This window comes from Rhododendron vialii, chromosome 4a (assembly GCF_030253575.1).
Source record: "Rhododendron vialii isolate Sample 1 chromosome 4a, ASM3025357v1".
NCBI lineage: Eukaryota > Viridiplantae > Streptophyta > Magnoliopsida > Ericales > Ericaceae > Rhododendron > Rhododendron vialii.
In genome coordinates, this window is record NC_080560.1 from 19,569,723 (window position 1) to 19,590,198 (window position 20,476).

The following is a 20,476-nucleotide window of genomic DNA, read 5'->3' on the forward strand; positions in this document are numbered from 1 at the left end:
TTCAATCAAGTTCAATTGTTTACTTAGATATACCATTCACCGTACGGAATCAAATCCTATGTACTGGTTTTTCTTTGTACCTCTGTTCCCATACTTTTTCAACCACATTAGATTACATTGGCGTTTGTCATGCACTGAAATTCTAAGACATGATCTAACGGCTCAAAACACTTTGGTAGGGAAATCCAGTACAACAGAACTGGTGGGCGCACAGTAGATCCTCTGCCGCACTTTGGAACTTGATCAGGTTCGGAGGTTTGTTCTGTCGTGCTTATATGGGCCTTGTTGAATTTTTGTGAGAACTGTTAGTGTTAGGGTATTGGATGGTTTGTAGATTATTGTGTGTTTGCACTCATGATGCAGAAGAAGGGTTTTAGGTTGAAAAAAGGGTTTCTTACCGGATCAACTTCTAGTATACGACCTGATAAAAAAAAAACTTCTAGTATACAACGCCTCTCTAAGGAGGATAAGGGTAAAGGTATTGCAAGGTGGAGAATCAGGAGGGTTACCGCGAAGTTTGTCGCTAATGAATAGAATCTCTAATCTAAATCCTGTGGAAGAAGCTTTAGTTTTGGACGACCTTTCTGATGATTTTGACTTTGTACGAGGGGTTGGCTTTGCAGGCTGCTAAGGCCAGGGTAGATGCCAAAGCACGGTTGACTTTGGGAATGTTGGCAAGGTCTTGGATCTACCTGTTAGTGCGTAGTGGCCTCGTCCTACGAGACCAGTGCAGGAAGGTCATTATAGGTCAAGATTTTCTTCTTGATAGTCGCAATTGTCTTCGGGAATTGGATACGGGTATGAAGTTAACGGAAATTCTAATCACAAGGAAGATTTGCAGGGAATCACGCAAGAAAAAACTCGTTTGGACCCATTCCGGGTCTCACAAAAATCTTGCAAAATATCCATAAATTTTTAAATATTATTTTATGGGGTCGTGTAAAAAATCAACTCCAACAGACGTCGGTAAGTATCAGTTTGCCCTTATAAATCCAAAATAATACAGCTGATTTTTTATAAGATCCCATAAAATAATATTAAAAAATTTATCGATATTTTTCTAAATTTTTTGGGATAGCCTAAATGCGTTTTTTCTTACGTAATTCTCTATAAATCTTCTTTGCGAATAGCAGGTCTCTGAAGTTAAAGTGAAACTACTGTTGATAATTACCTTGGCATACTTGAAACCCATATGCTTCTGAGGTTTGTCTTCGTGTTCAGGACGTTGATGTTCTGATGGTCAATGCGCCAGATCCACTTTCCCTGTCCAAATGCATGTCTACTTCTCCAATGCCTGAACCTCATCAACATACTTCTTCCGTCTCTAAATTAGTGTTCAGCGCTCAAATCTAAACCTTATAAAAGATGCATTTATTTCGTTAATAAATTTAATTTCTTTCACAATTAAAAGAACTCATTGCTATTTATTGATTTGTGAAAAAAATTGATTTTTTTTTAACAAACCAAATGCATCTTTTTAAAGACCTAGGTTTGTGTGCCGGACACTTATTTAGGGACTGAGGGAGTAGCTTTGAGGATTCCTCGATCGATCGGGTTGGAGATGTTCTTTAGGACACTGCTTTGGACCTTGAAATTTGCAGTCTAAGAGAATTATGGCTTTCCGGTGATACCGATTAGAGGTATGTGGCCCTATATCTGTTAAGATCTGTGCAATCAGAAAGGACGAAGATAGACAACGTCAAAGTTGGTGGTCGTAGTGATGAGGCTACGCCAAACCCCACTCTAGTCGTAGTGATGAGGACGCAAAACCCCACTCGAAAAAAGCGTAAACGGGAAAGAGATATTGGAGACAGCTGTGGTGACCCTCAAAATTACTGTATCCCTCAACACCATGCTTTATATTGATTTTTCTGTCTCTTGTCCTTTATCCTTGTTTTGCAGGGATCGGTGTGTTTCGGCATTAAGGGCATGCTTGTGTTATTCTTTTGGGTTTTGTGAGGGTGTTTCGATTGATCTTGTTTGTTTAATTCGGTTTTGTTGTGTCTTCGTTTTGATTTGTTTTGCTATATTGTTTGTATGGTTGGTATTCGTGTTGTTTATTTCTATCTATGATAAGTTTATGTTTCCTTAAAAAAATGGAATATTTAGAGAGAGAGAGAGAGAGAGAGAGAGAGAGAGAGAGAGTCTAATTAATAGATAAGTGAGTCATATCACCTACATTTTTTGTACTCCCGTCGTTCCATTTGTTGGGCGGCTTGGGCCTTCATTCGAAAACCAACCGTTTAATAGAACAAAATAATAGTCAAATCAAAAATGCTACTTGCACAATCGTTGTGTTGGTTGTGTGCGTAATTCTGACCGTCCAGATGTATTTGGATGGTCTAGATTTTAAACAAACTCTACCAAGAAAAAATCTAATTTTTATGGGAAATAGTTTGAGTGAATCGTGATCATTTATTACAGCAATGGACGGCTAGAGATTGGTTGTGTGTTGTGTTTTATACAACCGTTGTGTGTGAAGCACTTTTGTAATCAAATCCCTTCCTTTAGTTATGGTTCTCTCTCTCATTAGTCCTCCCCCCCTCCATCAAAACCCTCATTCACCTCTCCGTCCTTCAATACCCATTCCCAACCTGATCCACTCTCCATCGCCTCTGCCGCCTCTTTCCCACCACCTCCTCTGCACCCCTCCCTCCACCACCGTTTCCCCTCCGGCCAGGTTCGTTTTGGACGATCTGACGGTAAGATGAAGTAAGGGTGGTTTGGCTCCCCCAAGCAAATAAGCCTCTAGATTTCGTGTCGGCATTTGTTCGACGACATCTCCAAGACCAGAGGTTTCTTTTTTGTTTTTTCTTTGGTTTTTAGTCTAGTTTTTTTGGGTTTGTTTGTTCGGATATTTTTGTTCGGTTTTTGTCTGGATGTTTAGGCCAATTTTTGTTTCATCGGGTTTCCCCCTGGGATTTTGTTCCGGTCTGGTTTCTCCAGATACGAGGACTGATTTCCATTGTGTTTTATGTTGTCTTTGATTTGGAGCTCCGCCATCTAGAGGCGCCTGTTTGGGTACTAGCTACACTTAAGCTGATTCTTGTTGATTACGGTGTGGAATGAGTGATGACTCTTGCATAGACGCTAGACATCAGCTTCATCTCTTTGTTTTTTCCTTTATATCGTTACTTTTAGGGCTTGGCTGTGTTTCCGTATCTCTGTATCTGGATGGGAATCGTTTTATGCCGTATGACCTTATCTGTATTTGGTGCTAATTTGTAGATGTCGTATGGCCTATTTAAATGGATATGCTTCTTCCATTGACAAAAAAGAGAGAGAACAAAATGATTATATTGCGCTTCTGTGAACATAATGAAGATGCTACAATGTCCCCCTCTTGTTTGGGGATACCGTATTCTCCCATATAACATAACTACTTGAAAACATTTTACAACTCGAAGGAATAACATTTTTATCACTTGAAGGCATAATATTTTACCACAGAATAGCATAACATTTTGAATATTCTTAAATTCACTTTTTTACAGTTTCCTCCATCATAACATTAATCACTCAAAGGCACAACATTAATCACTTGAAGGCATAAAACATTAACCATTTGAAAGCATAACATGTTACGATTCGGGAACACAATAAGAGGGGGACATATTAGGTGTTCCCTATCAATTTTGCCTCTTGATGAGATTTTTTTTTTGAAATTTTAAACTTATTTAAATTGAGAGAAAATGAGGGGCAAAATGGGCATCTTGAATTACTTATTTGGAAACTTTTTTAAATGGACAATTTCTGAGACATCCCAAAATAGAATAAATGGCAGATCATCTTTGCGGGACAAAGGGAGGATGTATTTCGCACAATGGAATAGATAAGATGGGAACACTCATTTCTTTGCTTAGTCACTTAATCGAGCAAAATCTGTCATGCAATTATTGTTCAGTACATTTGTTGAGTGTATATATTGTCTTGTATTAGTATGTCTTTTTTTTTTTTAACCAAAACGATATGAAACTTTTATTATAACTCAGAGAATTCCAGTACAAGAAATAAGTCGGTTATCTTTTCCCAAGGGAGAAAACAACCAATCAGGAGGCCTAGCTTCCCAAGTTCTAACACCAGGACCTCGCAAACCATGTTTCGCCAAAGCATCTGCTACACCATTAGCCGATTTTCGAACAAACACAACCTCACACTCCCGAACCAAATTTCTTAATCTTCTCACATCTTCCACCACCACCTCCACTTCAGTGGAACACGCTATCTCACCTCGAATACACCTCACCAACTGTTGTGAATCCCCCTCCATAACGAGCGAATCCAAACCCAGCAAAATGGCAAAATCAAAAGCTGCCCGCCATGCCATAGCTTCCGCACATAAAGGAGTACCCACCACACTCAGATTCAGTGAACGTGCTGCCACAAAAGATCCATTCGAATCCCGTGCCACTATCCCTGCACCCGCCTCTGCCAATCCATCTGATCTGCTTACCCAAGCCCCATCCGCATTAAATTTCAGCTTTCCACCCGTCGGTTTCTGCCAACATGGAGCCAACTCCCCACTTCCCATTCTTGGCTGTCTCGACTCCGGAATTTGTTTCCTCATTGCAAGGATAAATTCCTCGGCTTCCTTGACAGCTACTCCCACCATCTGACTGGGGTCCGAATTTGCTCCATTGAATAGAACCTCATTTCTACATTTCCAAATCCTCCACATAATCATCACTGCCAACGTCAACATATAACCTCCATCATCTGGTCCCTTCCATCTATCAATCAAACTATCAAACCATGCCAAGATCGATGCTTGACCATTCATGCTAGGAACATAACCAAACGGAGACGACTTCCACATAATATGCGCAAACCGGCATTCCAAAAAAAGATGTGGAAAAGTCTCACAATCACCTTTACAGTTCAAACACAACATCTCTCTCGTAACTTTTCTTCGAAATAGATTCTCCCGAATCGAAAGAATACTGTTGATGCATTTCCACACAAAAACTTTCGGAAGACTCCATACCTTATTCCAAACTTTCTTATCATCATCACGCATGCTCGACTCCCCTCATGTTATTCCTTGTGCCGAACCTTGCCTCTTAAGCCTCAAAGCAGATTCATACCCGGAACTAACTGAATAGACCCCATGGTTCGAGAAGTGCCATACCCACCGATCCTCCATGTCCGAACAAGGAAGTGGAATCAAACGCACTGCTTTTGCATCTTCCTCCCGCAGTACTGCATCAATCACCTCCATTTTCCACACATGCTGAGCAGCATCGATAACATCACAAACTCTTAAGCCTACTCCTTCATTGGATACACCAACTGGATGAAACCCATTTGATCTTGGAAGCCACGGATCCACATCCAGTCGTACCCTCTTCCCATTACCGATTCTCCATCTCGCCCCATCCTTTAAAATCTTCCGCCCTTCCAGAATACTCCGCCAAGTCCATGATGGGTTCGCATCTTTGTGTAATCCATCTTAATGCATTTTCAATTATATTTTTTGTTTCTCATTGTGTTTGCACCATGAAATGGACGAAGTTGTGTTAACCGCATTCTCATTTTGTTCCTTCATTGCTACTATATACCCCTTCAATTAATGGCGTCCTTATTTTTGTAAAATGTGGACCTTATGAGTTTGAAATTGTTTCCGATCAAATTTTAAATGAAAAACTGTTTTGATCAAGCCTTTTCCGGTCATATTTTTTGCCGATTTCTAGCGGATACCATTAAAATCACGTTCTGCACACATTGAACGGTTTGGAATATCAAAATTTGATCGGGAAAGAGGAAATCTTAATTAGCAAGTTAAGGACGCCCTTAGTAGAAGCTTGGCGTGTGTGTATACAGTTCGTTTCAGATGAGGGAGTCCTCATTTTAGTTAAAATGCGGACCTCCCTATTTCTCCTCTTTTCCGTTCGAATTTTGATGATCCAAGCCGCTTAATGTGATAAGAACGTAATTTTAAGGGTAGAAATCAGCAAAAAAAATGACCGGGAAGGGCTTGATTTGAGCAGTTTTTATTTGAACCGTTCAATAAAAAATTGTTCGGAACTGTTCAGATGAAGCCCTTTTTTTTTTGCTCGGCCTCGGATAAAGCTCTTCCCGGTCATTTTTTTTGCCAATTTCTAGCGAATACCCTTAAAATCACATTATGAACACATTGAATGGCTCAAATCATCGAAATTCGATCCGAAAAAGGGGGTCATGATCCCCTCATTTGAAACAAACCGGTGTACATATATACATACACACACATACTGGCTTTTGTGTTTTACTAGCCTGTCCACATAGGGGCGTTTGCCATTGGTGTGCTTGGGTTGTGGGGCGTTCGCCATCTGTGTTACGGACACGAGGCTATTGGGCAGCGTGGGGAAGAATTCTAATGACTAATATCGAAAGAGGGGACGAAAATTTTGAGTTTCTTAGAATGGCAAAAGCATGTTAATTGTATGGAGTAATAATAAGGCAAATTTCCTAGTTTCAAAAAAGAAATTAAAAAGAATTGTATTTGCGACGAATCTATTAATGGCTCCGGCTTCGTCCATGGGAGACGAAGATTTCTGTTGATAGAATAGAACTCTAGGTTTGAACCAACCAAACCAAACCTTTGAAACCAATATATAAGCAGGAGAATCAGCGAAAAGAAACACCGTGTGCGGACTGAGAGTGATTAGGGATCAGTCTCGCTCTGATGTTACTGGTGGAAAAGACAAATTACATTTATACTAGGAAGGTGGGGTGAGAATATGGGATAATCATATATCTGTTGTGAATTATTGTGGATGATCAACTTGTAAGACAAAGGCTACTATTTTATCTAACCTATTTATTAGGTTGTTCCTTGCTTTGACTATAAATTGATAGTTTTGTAAGGCCATGCAGTTCATCTCGTGTAAGTCAAAAAGGAAAGACAGAAAGCAAAAGAGAAAACACTGATATAATATAATACGTCCTGAAGACCTACTTTGTTCTCGATAGTTCCTAGAGAAACTATCATTTCTATATATTTGTGTCCAGTGCTCAATTTAGTTTCTGCAATCTTATTTATTGCACTAGTTTTATAGCACGTTATCAGCACGAGTCTCTAGCCTACTGAGAAAGGTACATGATTTACACTTTTTGTAACTCATTTGCTCTGCTTCCTATATATTCTTTTCTTTTGCATAATATATACAAGCAGTATATGTTTAAAAAAAAGGAAGGTACCTGAAGTACTTACCAATTATGAATCCTGAAGTATTCTACTTATAATAAAAGAAAATGAATACCTGAAGTATTCTACTAGTAAATACTTATATATATGAAAAAAGGAGGGTAGAATACCAAAAGTATTTTGCACAATATGAAAAAAAATGAGAATACCCGAAGTATTTTTTGCAACAAAGCGGGTGGGTCTTCAATATTGAATCCGCCACACCGCTTCTAACCCGTGACCTCCTTAAGGGAAAATCACGAGTTTGGCCACTGAGCTAACCCTAGTGGTTGGAAATATGATTACATATTTTTACATTTATAGCATCTCCTTTATAATTTTTTTTATTATTTCCCGTTAATGAAAGATATGAAATATTTATAGATGTTTATATGCCAATACACAAAGAATTACAACTGACTCACATCCTAAGGTCTTACTATGTTCAGCTTATTTCTTATGCATACTCAAAAGAATGATGTCATGCATGTAGAAATCAGTTCATGTAACTTGTTCCATGATTGTCGACATGTATTTAGTAAGGTTGGTCCATTTAATAGTTAAATAGAAAAATACTTTGGACTTATTTAATTGCCAGCTACCAAAGCAATCAATCTGGAAAATATTGGTTAACACTATTTACTTCTACCGTTTGTTACTTCACATTAAAATATTGACTAGACTGTATTAAATACCACTACTGTTATTTATTTTTATCAAAGAAGAACAAATTCTACCAGTTGGTGAGGACAAACAATTTACTAATAAGGATTCAATTTCCTCAGAAATATTTATAGCTTGAACTTGACTTTTATGTTTCTTTTACGAACTAAAGTTGGCTTCTTTTGAAATTATTATCTTATTTCCCTAAAATTTTCAGTAAAATATGATTTATGCCACATGTTTGTAGTTATTGCAACCTACCCCTCAAAGTTTCAACAAACATTGTTTGGTACACATGTTTAAGATTCTTATCTATTTGGCTCGCTCATTAACTATCCCTTATTTAAATGTTTATCTAAATTGAAATCTCTTATCTTTATAGATAATGTCGAACTACACAAAATTGGAATTTGCAGCACTTGATATTTCAGGAAGAAATTATTTATCATGGATTCTTGACATTGAGATTCACCTCGATGCCATGGAAATAGGAGAAACGATTAAAACTGGTAATGACGCGTCGTTGAAGGATCGCGCCAAAGCAATGATATTTATTCGCCACCACCTCCACGAAGACCTGAAGTCTGAGTACCTTATGGTTAAGGACCCATTAACCTTATGGAATAATCTGAAAGAAAGGTACGGGCACCAAAAAGCAGTGATACTGCCAAGAGCTCGTTATCACTGGTTAAATTTAAGGGTGCAAGATTATAAATATGTCAATGAGTATAACTCCGCTCTGTTCAAGGTAGTTTCAATATTAAAATTATGTGGTGAAACTATCACTGAAAAAGATATGTTGGAAAAAACTTTTACGACTTTTCATGCCAACAATTTGCTCCTGCAACAGCAATACAGAGAGCGTGGGTTTGAGAAATACTCAGATTTAATTTCCTGTCTCATGGTTGCTGAATAGAATAACGAGTTGTTAATGAGGAATCATGAGTCTCGTCCAGCTGGCTCTGTACCATTCCCAGAAGCGAATAGAGTCTCTTTTCCCAATCAGGGACGAGGTCGTGGTCCTGGTCGTGGCCGCGGCCATGGCCGTGGTCGTGGACGTGGGCATAGGCGTGGTAGCCATAACCATCAAGTCCATGGAGGATATGTTCAGAAATCAGACAAGAAACCAGATATTCCCCAGAAGTGGAATAAGTGGACTAGACCAGAAGTGTCTGCAGGAAAAGGGAAGAATTTAGAAAATAAACCTCCTAGGAATTCTGAGGACTCCTGCTACAGATGTGGAGCGAAAGAACAATGGTCGCGTACCTGTCGTACGCCGAGGCATTTGGCAGACCTTTACCAGGCATCTATCAAAGGAAAGGAAAAGGAAATTGAAACAAACTTCACTGATCAAATGCATAATAATCAACCTGACCTTTTTGAACCTTTTGATATCTCGTCTTTTGATATCTCTGAGTATATCGGTGAACCAAGTGGAACGAAAAATGATCTTTATGATGAAAACGACTACCCCGAATGGTCCCAGCAGTTAGACTAAATTATCACTTCCTACTCATATTGCATGTAATAAGCTTGAATGTGTGTTTATGTTTTTAATCATGTTGTAAGAAATACGTCATGTTGTATTTGTCTTTGTAATAAAATGTTAAGGTGTGTTTCAGTTATCTATTTATGAAATCTTTAAACTTATATCTTGCTTATAATAGGGACATGGATACTAACGATGCATTGTCAAATACAAAGATAATTGATGAAGATATTTGTTTGGTAGACCGGGGTACAACACATACCATTCTTCAAGAAAACAAATATTTTAAACAATTGACAAAGGTACAAGCAAATGTCAATACAATATCAGGTTTCGCAAACCTAATTGAAGGCTCTGGAAGAGCGAATATTGTGTTAACAAATGGGACAAATTTAAGGATTGACAATGCTTTGTATTCTACCAGATCCAGAAGAAATCTGCTAAGTTTCAAAGATATACGTCGTAATGGTTACCATATTGAAACCATCAGCCAAGGCAAAGAAGAGTATTTATATATCACTTCTAATGTATCTGGCCAGAAGCTAGTATCAGAGAAACTTTCTGCATTCTCTTCTGGGCTATATTATACGACGATTAGAACAATTGAATCATATGCGGTTATGCACCAGAAGTGCTCTAATCCAAAACTTTTCATGCTATGGCATGATCGCCTTGGGCATCCAGGTTCAATAATGATGTGTCATATTGTCGAAAATTCACATGGGCATCCGTTAAAGAACCAGAAGATTCTTTTGCCCAGCAATTACCCCTGTAATGCTTGTTCACAAGGGAAACTGATAACTAGACCATCTCTCTCTAAAGTCATTATTGAGTCTCCATCCTTTTTACAAAGAGTTCAAGGGGATATTTGTGGTCCAATACACCCATCTTGTGGACCATTTCGCTATTTCATGATTTTAGTTGATGCCTCAACCAGATGGTCACATACTTGTTTATTATCTACACGAAATGTTGCATTTGCTAGATTTCTTGCCCAGATAATCAAATTACGAGCACAATTTCCGGATTATCCAATCAAGACAATTCGTCTAGACAATGCTGGAGAATTCACATCTCAAGCATTTAATGATTATTGCATGTCAATAGGTATTGATGTTGAACATCTTGTTGCACACACACATACCCAGAATGGTTTAGCTGAGTCTTTTATTAAAAGACTTCAACTGATTGCTCGCCCGATGCTCATGAAAACAAAATTACCAGTTTCTGCTTGGGGTCATACTATTTTACATGCTGCTTCTCTAATTCGTGTTAGGCCAACTGCATATCACAAATACTCGCCTACACAACTTGTATTTGGTCAACAATCGAATATCTCTCACTTAAGAGTTTTTGGTTGTGTTGTGTATGTACCTATTGCACCTCCCCAACGCACTAAAATGGGTCCTCAACGTAGACTTGGTATCTATATAGGTTTTGACTCTCCATCTATCATTAGATACCTTGAACCCTTAACAGGTGATCTTTTTAAAGCACGTTTTGAGGATTGCCATTTTGATGAATCAGTGTTCCCACCATTAGGGGGAGATAAATCGCAGCCAGAAGCTCGAGGTGAAATTACTTGGAATGCTTTGACATTATCTCATCTTGATCCGCGTACTAATCAATGTGACCTAGAAGTTCAAAGAATTATTCATTTGCAAGGTATTGCAAATCAACTACCGGATGCATTCACAGATACAAAGAAGGTAACTAAGTCTCATATACCAGCTGCTAACATTCCAGCACGCATTGAAGTTCCTGCAGAACAAACTACTGGCTTAGCAGGTGATGAATCTAAGGCACGCCAGAAGCATGGGAGACCTGTCGGTGCAAGAGATAAATTTCCTCGGAAGAGGAAAAACCAAGGCAAAGAGGCTGAAGTAGCTGGTACTCTCGAAGAGACCAAGATAACAAATTCAAATGCTCCTGGAGAGGCGAAACCCACAAAACAGGCAAATGAAAGAATGAATCTATCAATATTTTCTCGTAAGTATGAATCTCCTGAAGAGAAATCTCCTGAAGAGTTATTTCCTGAAGAGGAACAGGTACTTGAAAGTAATGAGATCTCAATACATTATATGAACACAGGTAAAATATTGGATAGAAACAAAACCGTTGTTGACAACGTATTTTCGTTTAAAGTTGCTCTTGACATTACTAGAAGTAATGAAAACATTACAGAAAGTAATGAAGAAAGTGAACCACAAACTGTCGAAGAATGTCGACATAGAAATGATTGGCCAATGTGGAAAGGAGCAATTCAAGCAGAACTAAATTCTCTTGCAAAAAGGAAAGTATTTGGACCCGTAGTCCAAACCCCTGAAGGGATACAACCTGTAGGATACAAGTGGGTGTTTGTGCGAAAGCACAATGAAAAGAATGAAGTTGTGCGCTATAAAGCACGACTTGTTGCACATGGTTTCTCGCAGAGACCTGGAATTGATTATGAGGAGACATACTCTCTCGTAATGGATGCAATCACATTTAGATTTTTGATCAGCTTAGTAGTCATGGAATGTCTGGATATGCGCCTGATGGACGTAGTGACTGCATACTTATATGGATCACTAGATACTGACATATACATGAAGGTCCCTGAAGGATATACTATGCCTGAAGCACACAAATCAAAACCTCGAAGTGTTTATTCTCTTAAGCTACAAAAATCTTTATATGGATTGAAACAATCTGGTCGTATGTGGTATAAACGGCTTAATGATTATTTGCTAAAGGAAGGATATGAAAATGATCCTATTTGTCCATGTATTTTTACTAATAAATCAAACTCTGGATTTGTGATTATTGCGGTTTATGTCGATGATTTAAATCTCGTTGGAACTCCGGAAGACCTTTTAAAAACCGCAAATATTTAAAGAAAGAGTTTGAAATGAAAGATCTTGGCAAAACAAAGTATTGTCTCGGCCTGCAGATCGAGCATTTGTCAAATGGAATTTTAATACATCAGTCGACATACACGGAAAAAGTCTTGAAGCAATTTTATATGGATAAGGCACATCCTTTGAGTACGCCAATGATTGTTAGATCACTCGATGTGAACAAAGATCCGTTTCGACCTCTAGAAGAGGGAGAAGATATACTCGGTCCCGAAGTACCATATATGAGTGCAATCGGTGCACTTATGTACCTAGCAAATTGTACAAGACCGGATATTGCATTTTCGGTCAATTTGTTGGCTCGATATAGTTCTGCTCCAACTCAGAGGCATTGGAAAGGAGTTAAACACATATTGCGTTACCTCCGAGGAACGACTGACTTGGGCTTATTCTATTCAAATTGATTAACATCACAATTAATCGGATATGCAGATGCTGGTTATTTATCAGATCCACATAAAGCCCGATCACAAACAGGATATGTGTTCACTTGCGGTGGTACTGCTATTTCTTGGTGTTCTGTAAAGCAAACGTTGACTGCTACTTCTTCTAATCATTCTGAGATTATCGCAATTCATGAAACAAGTCGCGAATGTATTTGGTTGAGGTCTATGATTCAACACATTCGGGAAAAATGTGGATTGTCGTCAATCAAAGATCATCCGACATTATTGTATGAAGATAACGCTGCATGTATCACACAGATCAAGGGAGGTTATATCAAAGGAGATAGAACTAAGCACATATCACCAAAATTCTTCTACACTCATGACCTTCAGAAAAATGGTGATATTGATGTTCAGCAGATACGGTCTAGTGACAATCTGGCAGACTTATTCACTAAGGCATTACCAACCACAACATTCAAGAACTTGGTAAATAGTATCGGAATGCGTCGACTCAAAGATTTATCTTGCAGCATTGATGGGGAGTCAACAACTTGAAAATGATTGCACTCTTTTTCCTTAGCCTAAGGTTTTGTCCCACTGGGTTTTCCTTAGCAAGGTTTTAACGAGACAATCAGAAGACTGAAGCCATATAGCAAGAGAATCAAGAATGATGTACTCTTTTTCCTTCGTCAAAGGTTTTTTCCCTAAGATTTTCTTTGACAAGGTTTTAACGAGGCATATTCTTAATAAGTGATCATCCAAGGGGGAGTGTTGTGAATTATTGTGGATGATCAACTTGTAAGACAAAGGCTACTATTTCATCTAACCTATTTATTAGGTTGTTCCTTGCTTTGACTATAAATTGATAGTTTTGTAAGGCCATGCAGTTTATCTCGTGTAAGTCAGAAAGGAAAGACAGAAAGCAAAAGAGAAAACACTGATATAATATAATAGGTCCTGAAGACCTACTTTGTTCTCGATAGTTCCTGGAGAAACTATCATTTCTATATATTTGTGTCCAGTGCTCAATTTAGTTTCTGCAATCTTATTATTGCACTAGTTTTATAGCAATATCTTCATTTTAATTCAAAAAATTCTTACAAACAAATAAAAAAAGTTTTAATGAAAGGTGAAGACCATTATCAGCCCCTTAATTGAGTATAAATATAAATGTCAAAACTCGTCTCATATGAAAGAGATTAAGAGAGAGTTCGAGCTAAATTAATTATTCTTAAAGACAGTGAATAGTTTGGTGAACTTTTCTTGACTTTTTCATAAAAATGTTTAGTACTCCTTCCGTTCCTTATTTAGAGTCCAGAATTTCATTTTGGGCTGTCCCTTAATAAGTGTCCATTTTGTAAAGTTAGTGGGTAAAAGTTAGTACATTGTCTATTTTGTCCCTAAAACTAGATTCCATTTTGAAATATTAGTGAGTAAAAGTGAAAGGATGATAGGTAAGTAGAGAAAGTGGAGGAAAAAATTGATATGAAAAGTATAATGATAATGTCTTTTTAATAAGTTGGAGTTACGAAGCAAGACACTTAAAAATGGACGGATGGAGTATTAATATATAGTTATTCATCTCAACGAAAATTATGATCAGAAAAATAGAAAATACGAAATGAAATTAAGTAGAAACTCACAAAAGACACAAAAAAATTAAATAGTCTCTTTCAAAAATATGTACGTCTTTAGATATATTCAGTCCTTCTCTTCTAAAGGGGTCCTCATTTTAGTTAAAATGCGGACCTCTCCATTTCTCCTATTTTCCGATCGAATTTCGATGATTCGAGTCACTCAATGTGATCAGAATGTGATTTTAAGGGTACTCGTGAGAATCGGCAAAAAAAAAAAGAAGACTGGGAAGGGCTTGATTTGAGCAGTTTTTATTTGAACCGTTCAATAAAAAACTGTTCGGATGAAGCCCTTCCATGCCATTTTTTTTGCCGATTTCATGAGTGTACCCTTAAAATCACGTTCTGAACATATTAAGCGGCTTGAATCATCGAAATTCGATCGGAAAAAGAGGTCCGCATTTTAACTAAAATGAGAACCCTCTTAGGAGAGAAAGACTGTAGATATATTAACCTCCATCATAATATTTAAACTTTTTTCCAAGATCAATTATTAATTGCACAAAATTTCAAGGAAGGCAAACGAACATCTGCTTAATATAATAAGCACACATAATGCACAGGCGGATGAGAGTGCGAGCATGAAAGCGTCTTTCAAAAAAATTTCAACAATAAATTTTCTGAGTGCAAAGATTTAGAATGCAAGCACAAAGCGAGAAGTAAAACAGAAAACAAAGGTTATTTTGAAGGATTATGTGACTTAATAAGTACTAGTATAACTTTATAAGTGCATCTCCAGCCCTTCCCTATATATCAACCCAAATTTGAGTGAAATTTTGGGTCAAAAGATTTATTTGGGTATGTCTTCTCTAATGCTATACCCATTTTTAAAAAAACCTAAATCTAGTGTTTTTTTGGCTTTTCCTCCAAAGTTTAAATTAAAATGACAAATTGGTAAATATTTATGAGTGAAAAGAGATGTTGAGAAAAATAGTTATGGGTTTGGATCTCTCCAAATTTGGATAAATAAAAAGGTAAAACTCAAAATGAATAAAAAAATGTGTATAAAATGTACTACCTCCGTCCCAATTTAATTGTTACTTTTGGGAGTTCGTGCCACTTTTCAATTGATTATATCTTGTAATTTATAATGTTTGAAGTAATTTTGAAAATATTGTATTATAGAACAAGTCGAGATTTATCAAATAAGATCCATATTGGATATAAAATTCATTATCAATTTAAAGATATAACTAGTTTTTTTATCCAGTTAGAATAGTGTGTGGCCCGTGATCCTCGATCTGAGTCCTTCCTTTGCTGGTTCAAGGGTTGCCTAGCCTCTTCGCCCTATCCTGCACAGTGAACGCAGGACTAAGACCTGGCCGGGGTTGCCCGGCAAGGCCCTCCGGTGAGAGGATGAGAATATGCAGAGAGTAAAGCAAGAGACTAAGGTTTAGATCTGTAGAAGCATGTACCTCTCAGGACTATGATCCTTCTGTATTTATAGAGTCTCCTTAGCTTGCTCTCCAAGTACCAACATGTGCCTTGCACGAGCCAAGTGATGTGATCGTGACATCACTAGATAAATCTGGTAACCGTTTTTGTATGAGTTGGCACATTCCATGTGCTCTCATGATTATCTTTCGACGTAACTGTTTCTGCATGTGGAGAGGCACGCCCCACTGTAGTTGGCCGAGCCCAACGAGTGACTTGCAAGGAGACCATGCCAATGGGGGTTTCTTATATGAAGGTGGCCAATCTTGGGCATCCTTCAGGAGGGTAGCCGAGCCTGAGCATCCCTTTCGCCGAACCCGGGGTAAATACGATGTTAATAGAGGGGTCTCAGTCTAGAGTCGAGCCTCGGTTTAGGTACAGCCACGGATGGTCTTGGCCTCATTTTTTATGACTGATGCGGATAATTATGTTCGGCCTGCTACAAATAAAACTTAGACAAGTAAATTGGGATGGAGGGAGTAATTGAGAAATCGGTAAGGATTAGAGTTGCTCAAGCCCAAGGGTCGTCATCGGCCCGGCCCGGCCCGCCAAGTCACTGCCCAAGCCCGCTCATGGGCCGAGCCGACCGGACTTTTTCTTTTTTCGGGCTGGGCGGGCCGGGCTACCTACCATAAATTGAAACCCAAGTCCAGCCCACGGGATACCCAATTGACGGGCTGGCGGGCTTAAATTTCCTTGGGCCGAAAATAAATCAAAGGAAAAAAGAAAGGATTTTATGGGATTTTAGGCTAATGGGTGGGCCCGTGGGCGGACTATTGGACAGGTACCACCGGCGGGCTCACGGGCCGGGCCTATGGGCAGGCCGAGTAAAAATTCATAGGCCTAAGCCTGCCCATTACAAACTATAGGCCGGGCCAGTTCGCCCGTTTTACGGGCTCGGATCGGATAAAAACCCGATGGATCAGGCAGATTTTGGGCGGGTCATGAGCTTCGGACTAAATGATGACCCTTACTCAAGCCCACCTACCTTACCGTCCCAAACAAAAGATGGGGAAATGTCATCTCGCATATGGAGTCCCTTTGGTGGAGAAAATGTGGAGGTCTGTAGCTCACAGCAAAAGACCACTGGCACTGCTATATCAACTCCATCATCCTCATTTGAAACTGAGCAACCCATATCATCCTTCTTCTTCGAACCTGGTTTTCTTCTTTGGATCATCATATTCTTCTTCTTCTTCTTCAACAAGTGGTGGTGGTCGCAATTACCATCTCAGAAAAACAAGAAAATGGCCACTCTCACCATACAAAGCCAAGTGGCAAGATACCTTCAACCATCAGCAAGCCATCGAAACCCTAAAACAATCTACAAAAACCTCACCCAACCTCCTCTCCACTCTCATCGATTCCTTCTCCGTCTACAACTGCGACCCAACTCCCAACGCCTACCACTTCATCATCAAAACCCTCGCCCAAACCTCCAAACTGGACCAAATTCCCCCAATTCTCCACCGGATAGAAAACGACGAAAAATTCGAAACCCCCGAGTTCGTTCTTGTCGATCTGATTAAAATCTACGGCCGTGCGAATTTGATTCGACCCGCCATTGATCTGTTCTTTAGAATACCCAAGTTTAGATGTGTTCCTTCAGTAGATTCTCTGAATTGTTTGTTGTTAATACTCTGTAGGAACAGGGAGGGTGTAGGGGTTCGATTTAGGAGGAGGGACCTTGGTTTGAACTAGTACTTCTCTTCCGCTGCTCTGTTCCTCCGCCGCTGAACCTGCAACAAGTCACTAAGGCTGGAATAGCCTTGTGACCCTCCGACGATCAAGTTAGATGTAAGGAGAGATGCTTTAGGTCTAGGGTTAGGAAAAGATGGCATACCTCTCAAAGATGAGTATCCCTTTATATTTATAGACCTAGGTTAACTTGGGCTCCAAGCTAGTGCGTGGAGGTCAGGCTTAGGTAACTGCCTCGGATGACGTCATAGATGACGCACCGGATAAGACGGTTACGAAGCACATGGCCAGACCTGGCCTAGATGATTCTTTCCGCCACGTGTCGCTCTTGGTCCCTCTTGGTGTGCTACACTCTTTCAAGAGACCTTAACGGAATGCTTGTACTTCGGTAATAACCGAAGCGCCAACAGGAGACTTGATACCGAGCGAGTAAAGAGGAGAATATACACTGTCTCGCCTGATATGAGACTTCGGTTAATGGTGGTACGGTTAGACAACCGAGGCCATGACCGAAGCCTCCACAATAGCCCCTCAAGGCCCTGGAGCTTTGCACCTCTGCTTCAGGGTCTTGATCCCATCGTATGAAATATCAGGCCTTGATCCTTTTTAGAGAATAACCGGAGAGTGAATTTGCTTCGGTAGATTCCGTTCAACCCGTGCCAGAGAAGAGCCACGTGTCAGCAGTTGCCGAGGTCTCAGAATAAAAAGGCTGTCTTGGCACGTGCCATGCCAGTTGATTGGTACGAAACGTCGCTTCGGTGACACGCGTCATCACGCCTAAGGTCTGAATATCTGGCGCTTGTCCTCGGTGCAGAAACCTTGATACTGGCCGTCCGATGGTAACACGTGTCGATGATCTAACGGCTCGGTGCACGACGCCTCGTTTCCCGCGTAGCTCTCCATCTCTCCCATTATAAATAGGAGAGACAGAGGTGAGATCGTCACCTTTTCCTCTGCTTCTGAAGTCGAACCGCCGCCGCCGTCTGTTTCCAGCTTTCAATCGAGATTTCGAGCGTTTTGGCTGGGAGATCTTATACGAATTTGAGGTATATTGATCTCCTTGCTTTAATCTTCATGTTTTGACCATTCTTTTTGAGTTTCTCGCCATTTTCTGTGTACATTCTGGCTGAGCAACCGCTCGCCACCGTCTGGTATAGGGCGGCGCTGGGCTTCTCCGGCGCTGCTCATGCTTTTCCCGAGGCCTAAACTCATCTCGAGGCCTAAATTCATCCTGAAGCTATAGATATAGATTTCTGAACCTCAAAGATTCTTCCCGAAAGGGAAGCGCTTTCGTAGGAACCGGTAACCGAGGTTTCCGAGGAGTGATGACCATTCCGTCCCGAGCATTAAACCTTGATTCTTCCTTGAGCATATAGCTAACGGGTTTTTTGCATTCTTTTCCTTGGTTAGGTAGAGGCGAATGGTCATCGAGCTCTCTTCGGACAGTTCCAGTAGTTCAGGTTCTTCTCCCATCGAAATTCCCGAGGACATTCGCCAGACACTTCGGGCCCTAGCATTTTTTCGGACTCCAATCGATCGCATTGAACCGCCCGACACCTCGAGAGCTCCTCGTGAGGTGACGACGTTCGACCCCCAAGAGATGGAAGCCCCAAGTACTTCGAACCAAGGTCCGGGTCCATTCGCAGATGCCCCTGAGGAGGTTCGGGGACGCAGAAGGGCGATGAGACCATGCCCATACCGAAACCAATATTTTGATGGCTCCTCGGCTTCTTATGCTGAATTCAAGAGGGTGTACAGCGTTCCCCATGACGTTGACGTTCGGATTTTACCAAACAGTGACCCCAAAGACCTTCCACACAGGGAGGGAGCGCTGATCGTCCCCTTGATGGCTATCACCGAGGGGGGCGTTAGATTCCCTCTACATCAGTTCGTCCGAAGGGTTCTCCGAGCCCTCTCTCTCACGTCTTCTTAGCTCACGGTGAACTCCTACCGGATCATTACAAGCATTATAGAGCTGAGGAGGCAATATAACCTTACGTTTGGACTCGAGGAGCTCTTCGGTGTTTACCTCGTTGGAGTTAACCGGGAGAGCGATCATCATTACCTCTCCTATAGGACGGGGTATGATACATTCCTTATTGACCATCTTCCCGATTCGGAAGAATGGGCGAGCATCCCTTTCGCCGAACCCGGGGTAAATACGATGTTAATAGAGGGGTCTCAGTCTAGAGCCGAGCCCCGGTTTAGGTACAGCCACGGATGGTCTTGGCCTCATTTTTTATGACTGATGCGGATAATTATGTTCGGCCTGCTACAAATAAAACTTAGACAAGTAAATTGGGATGGAGGGAGTAATTGAGAAATCGGTAAGGATTAGAGTTGCTCAAGCCTAAGGGTCGTCATCGGGCCGGGCCGGGCCGGCCGGCCAAGTCACTGCCCAAGCCCGCTCATGGGCCGGGCCGACCGGACTTTTTCTTTTTTCGGGCCGGGCGGGCCGGGCTACCTACCATAAATTGAAACCCAAGTCCAGCCCATGGGATACCCAATTGACGGGTTGGCGGGCTTAAATTTCCTTGGGCCGAAAATAAATCAAAGGAAAAGAGAAAGGATTTTATGGGATTTTAGGCTAATGGGTGGGCCCGTGGGCGGACTATTGGACGGGTACCACCGGCGGGCTCACGGGCCGGGCCTACGGGCGGGCCGAGTAAAAATTCATAGGCCCAAGCCTGCCCATTACAAACTATAGGCCGGGCCAGTTCGCCCGTTTTACGGGCTCGGACCGGATAAAAACCCGATGGATCAGGCGGATTTTGGACGGGTCATGAGCTTCGGGCTAAATGATGACCCTTACTAGACCTGGGTAACAGGTCGTGTCGGGTCGTGTTCGTGTCGTGTCAGTCGGGTTCGTGTCACAAATCACCCAACCCTAACCCGACCCATTTAGAATTCGTGTTTCTCGAGTCGTGTCATTTTCGTGTTTCGTGTCAGAAATGCTCAACCCTAACCCGTTAACTTCGTGTCCGGTTCGTGTCGTGTTATCGTGTCTGTTACCTAACTCTATATAGAATTGCAGATATACCATATATTATGTATATATGTTCGTGAAAATGGATAACACAGATTCGTAACCGTGTTGGTCGTGTCAA

At 40.6% G+C, this 20,476-nt stretch overlaps 2 protein-coding genes and 2 long non-coding RNA genes across 5 annotated transcripts; 3 read left to right on the forward strand and 1 right to left on the reverse strand.

Annotated features, from left to right (window-relative positions):
* The first annotated feature begins 177 nt into the window (after positions 1-177).
* LOC131321922 (uncharacterized) lies at positions 178-2,073 on the forward strand. Its single transcript, XR_009198662.1, has 2 exons — positions 178-247; positions 624-2,073. It is a non-coding gene; the product is annotated as an uncharacterized LOC131321922 (long non-coding RNA).
* LOC131321921 (uncharacterized) lies at positions 182-1,265 on the reverse strand. The gene is made up of 3 exons (XR_009198661.1): positions 1,156-1,265; positions 452-818; positions 182-421 (listed from the first exon to the last, which is right to left on the reverse strand). It is a non-coding gene; the product is annotated as an uncharacterized LOC131321921 (long non-coding RNA).
* A 4,807-nt stretch (positions 2,074-6,880) lies between the features above and the next one.
* LOC131322733 (uncharacterized) lies at positions 6,881-9,365 on the forward strand. Of its 2 annotated transcripts, none has more exons than XM_058354153.1 (2): positions 6,881-7,074; positions 8,211-9,365. In XM_058354153.1, the coding sequence occupies exon 2, from the start codon at positions 8,760-8,762 to the stop codon at positions 9,324-9,326; it is 567 nt and encodes a 188-aa protein (XP_058210136.1). In that variant the 5' UTR covers positions 6,881-7,074; positions 8,211-8,759; the 3' UTR covers positions 9,327-9,365. The 2 variants fall into 2 exon arrangements, with proteins under 2 accessions (XP_058210136.1, XP_058210137.1); XM_058354154.1 differs by having other exon boundaries at positions 8,745-9,365.
* Positions 8,214-8,744, forward strand: LOC131323787 (uncharacterized). Its single transcript, XM_058355629.1, has 2 exons — positions 8,214-8,576; positions 8,679-8,744. Exons 1-2 carry the CDS (start codon positions 8,214-8,216, stop codon positions 8,742-8,744), a joined length of 429 nt encoding a protein of 142 aa, XP_058211612.1.
* Positions 9,366-20,476: the final 11,111 nt, after the last annotated feature.

Coding starts and splice junctions, on each gene's coding strand:
- LOC131323787 (XM_058355629.1), top strand. CDS start 8,214: ATGTCGAACTACACAAAATTGGAATTTGCAGCACTTGATATTTCAGGA. Junction 8,577..8,678: donor ATAACTCCGCTCTGTTCAAG/GTAGTTTCAATA, acceptor CTCCTGCAACAG/CAATACAGAGAGCGTGGGTT.
- LOC131322733 (XM_058354153.1), top strand. CDS start 8,760: ATGAGGAATCATGAGTCTCGTCCAGCTGGCTCTGTACCATTCCCAGAA.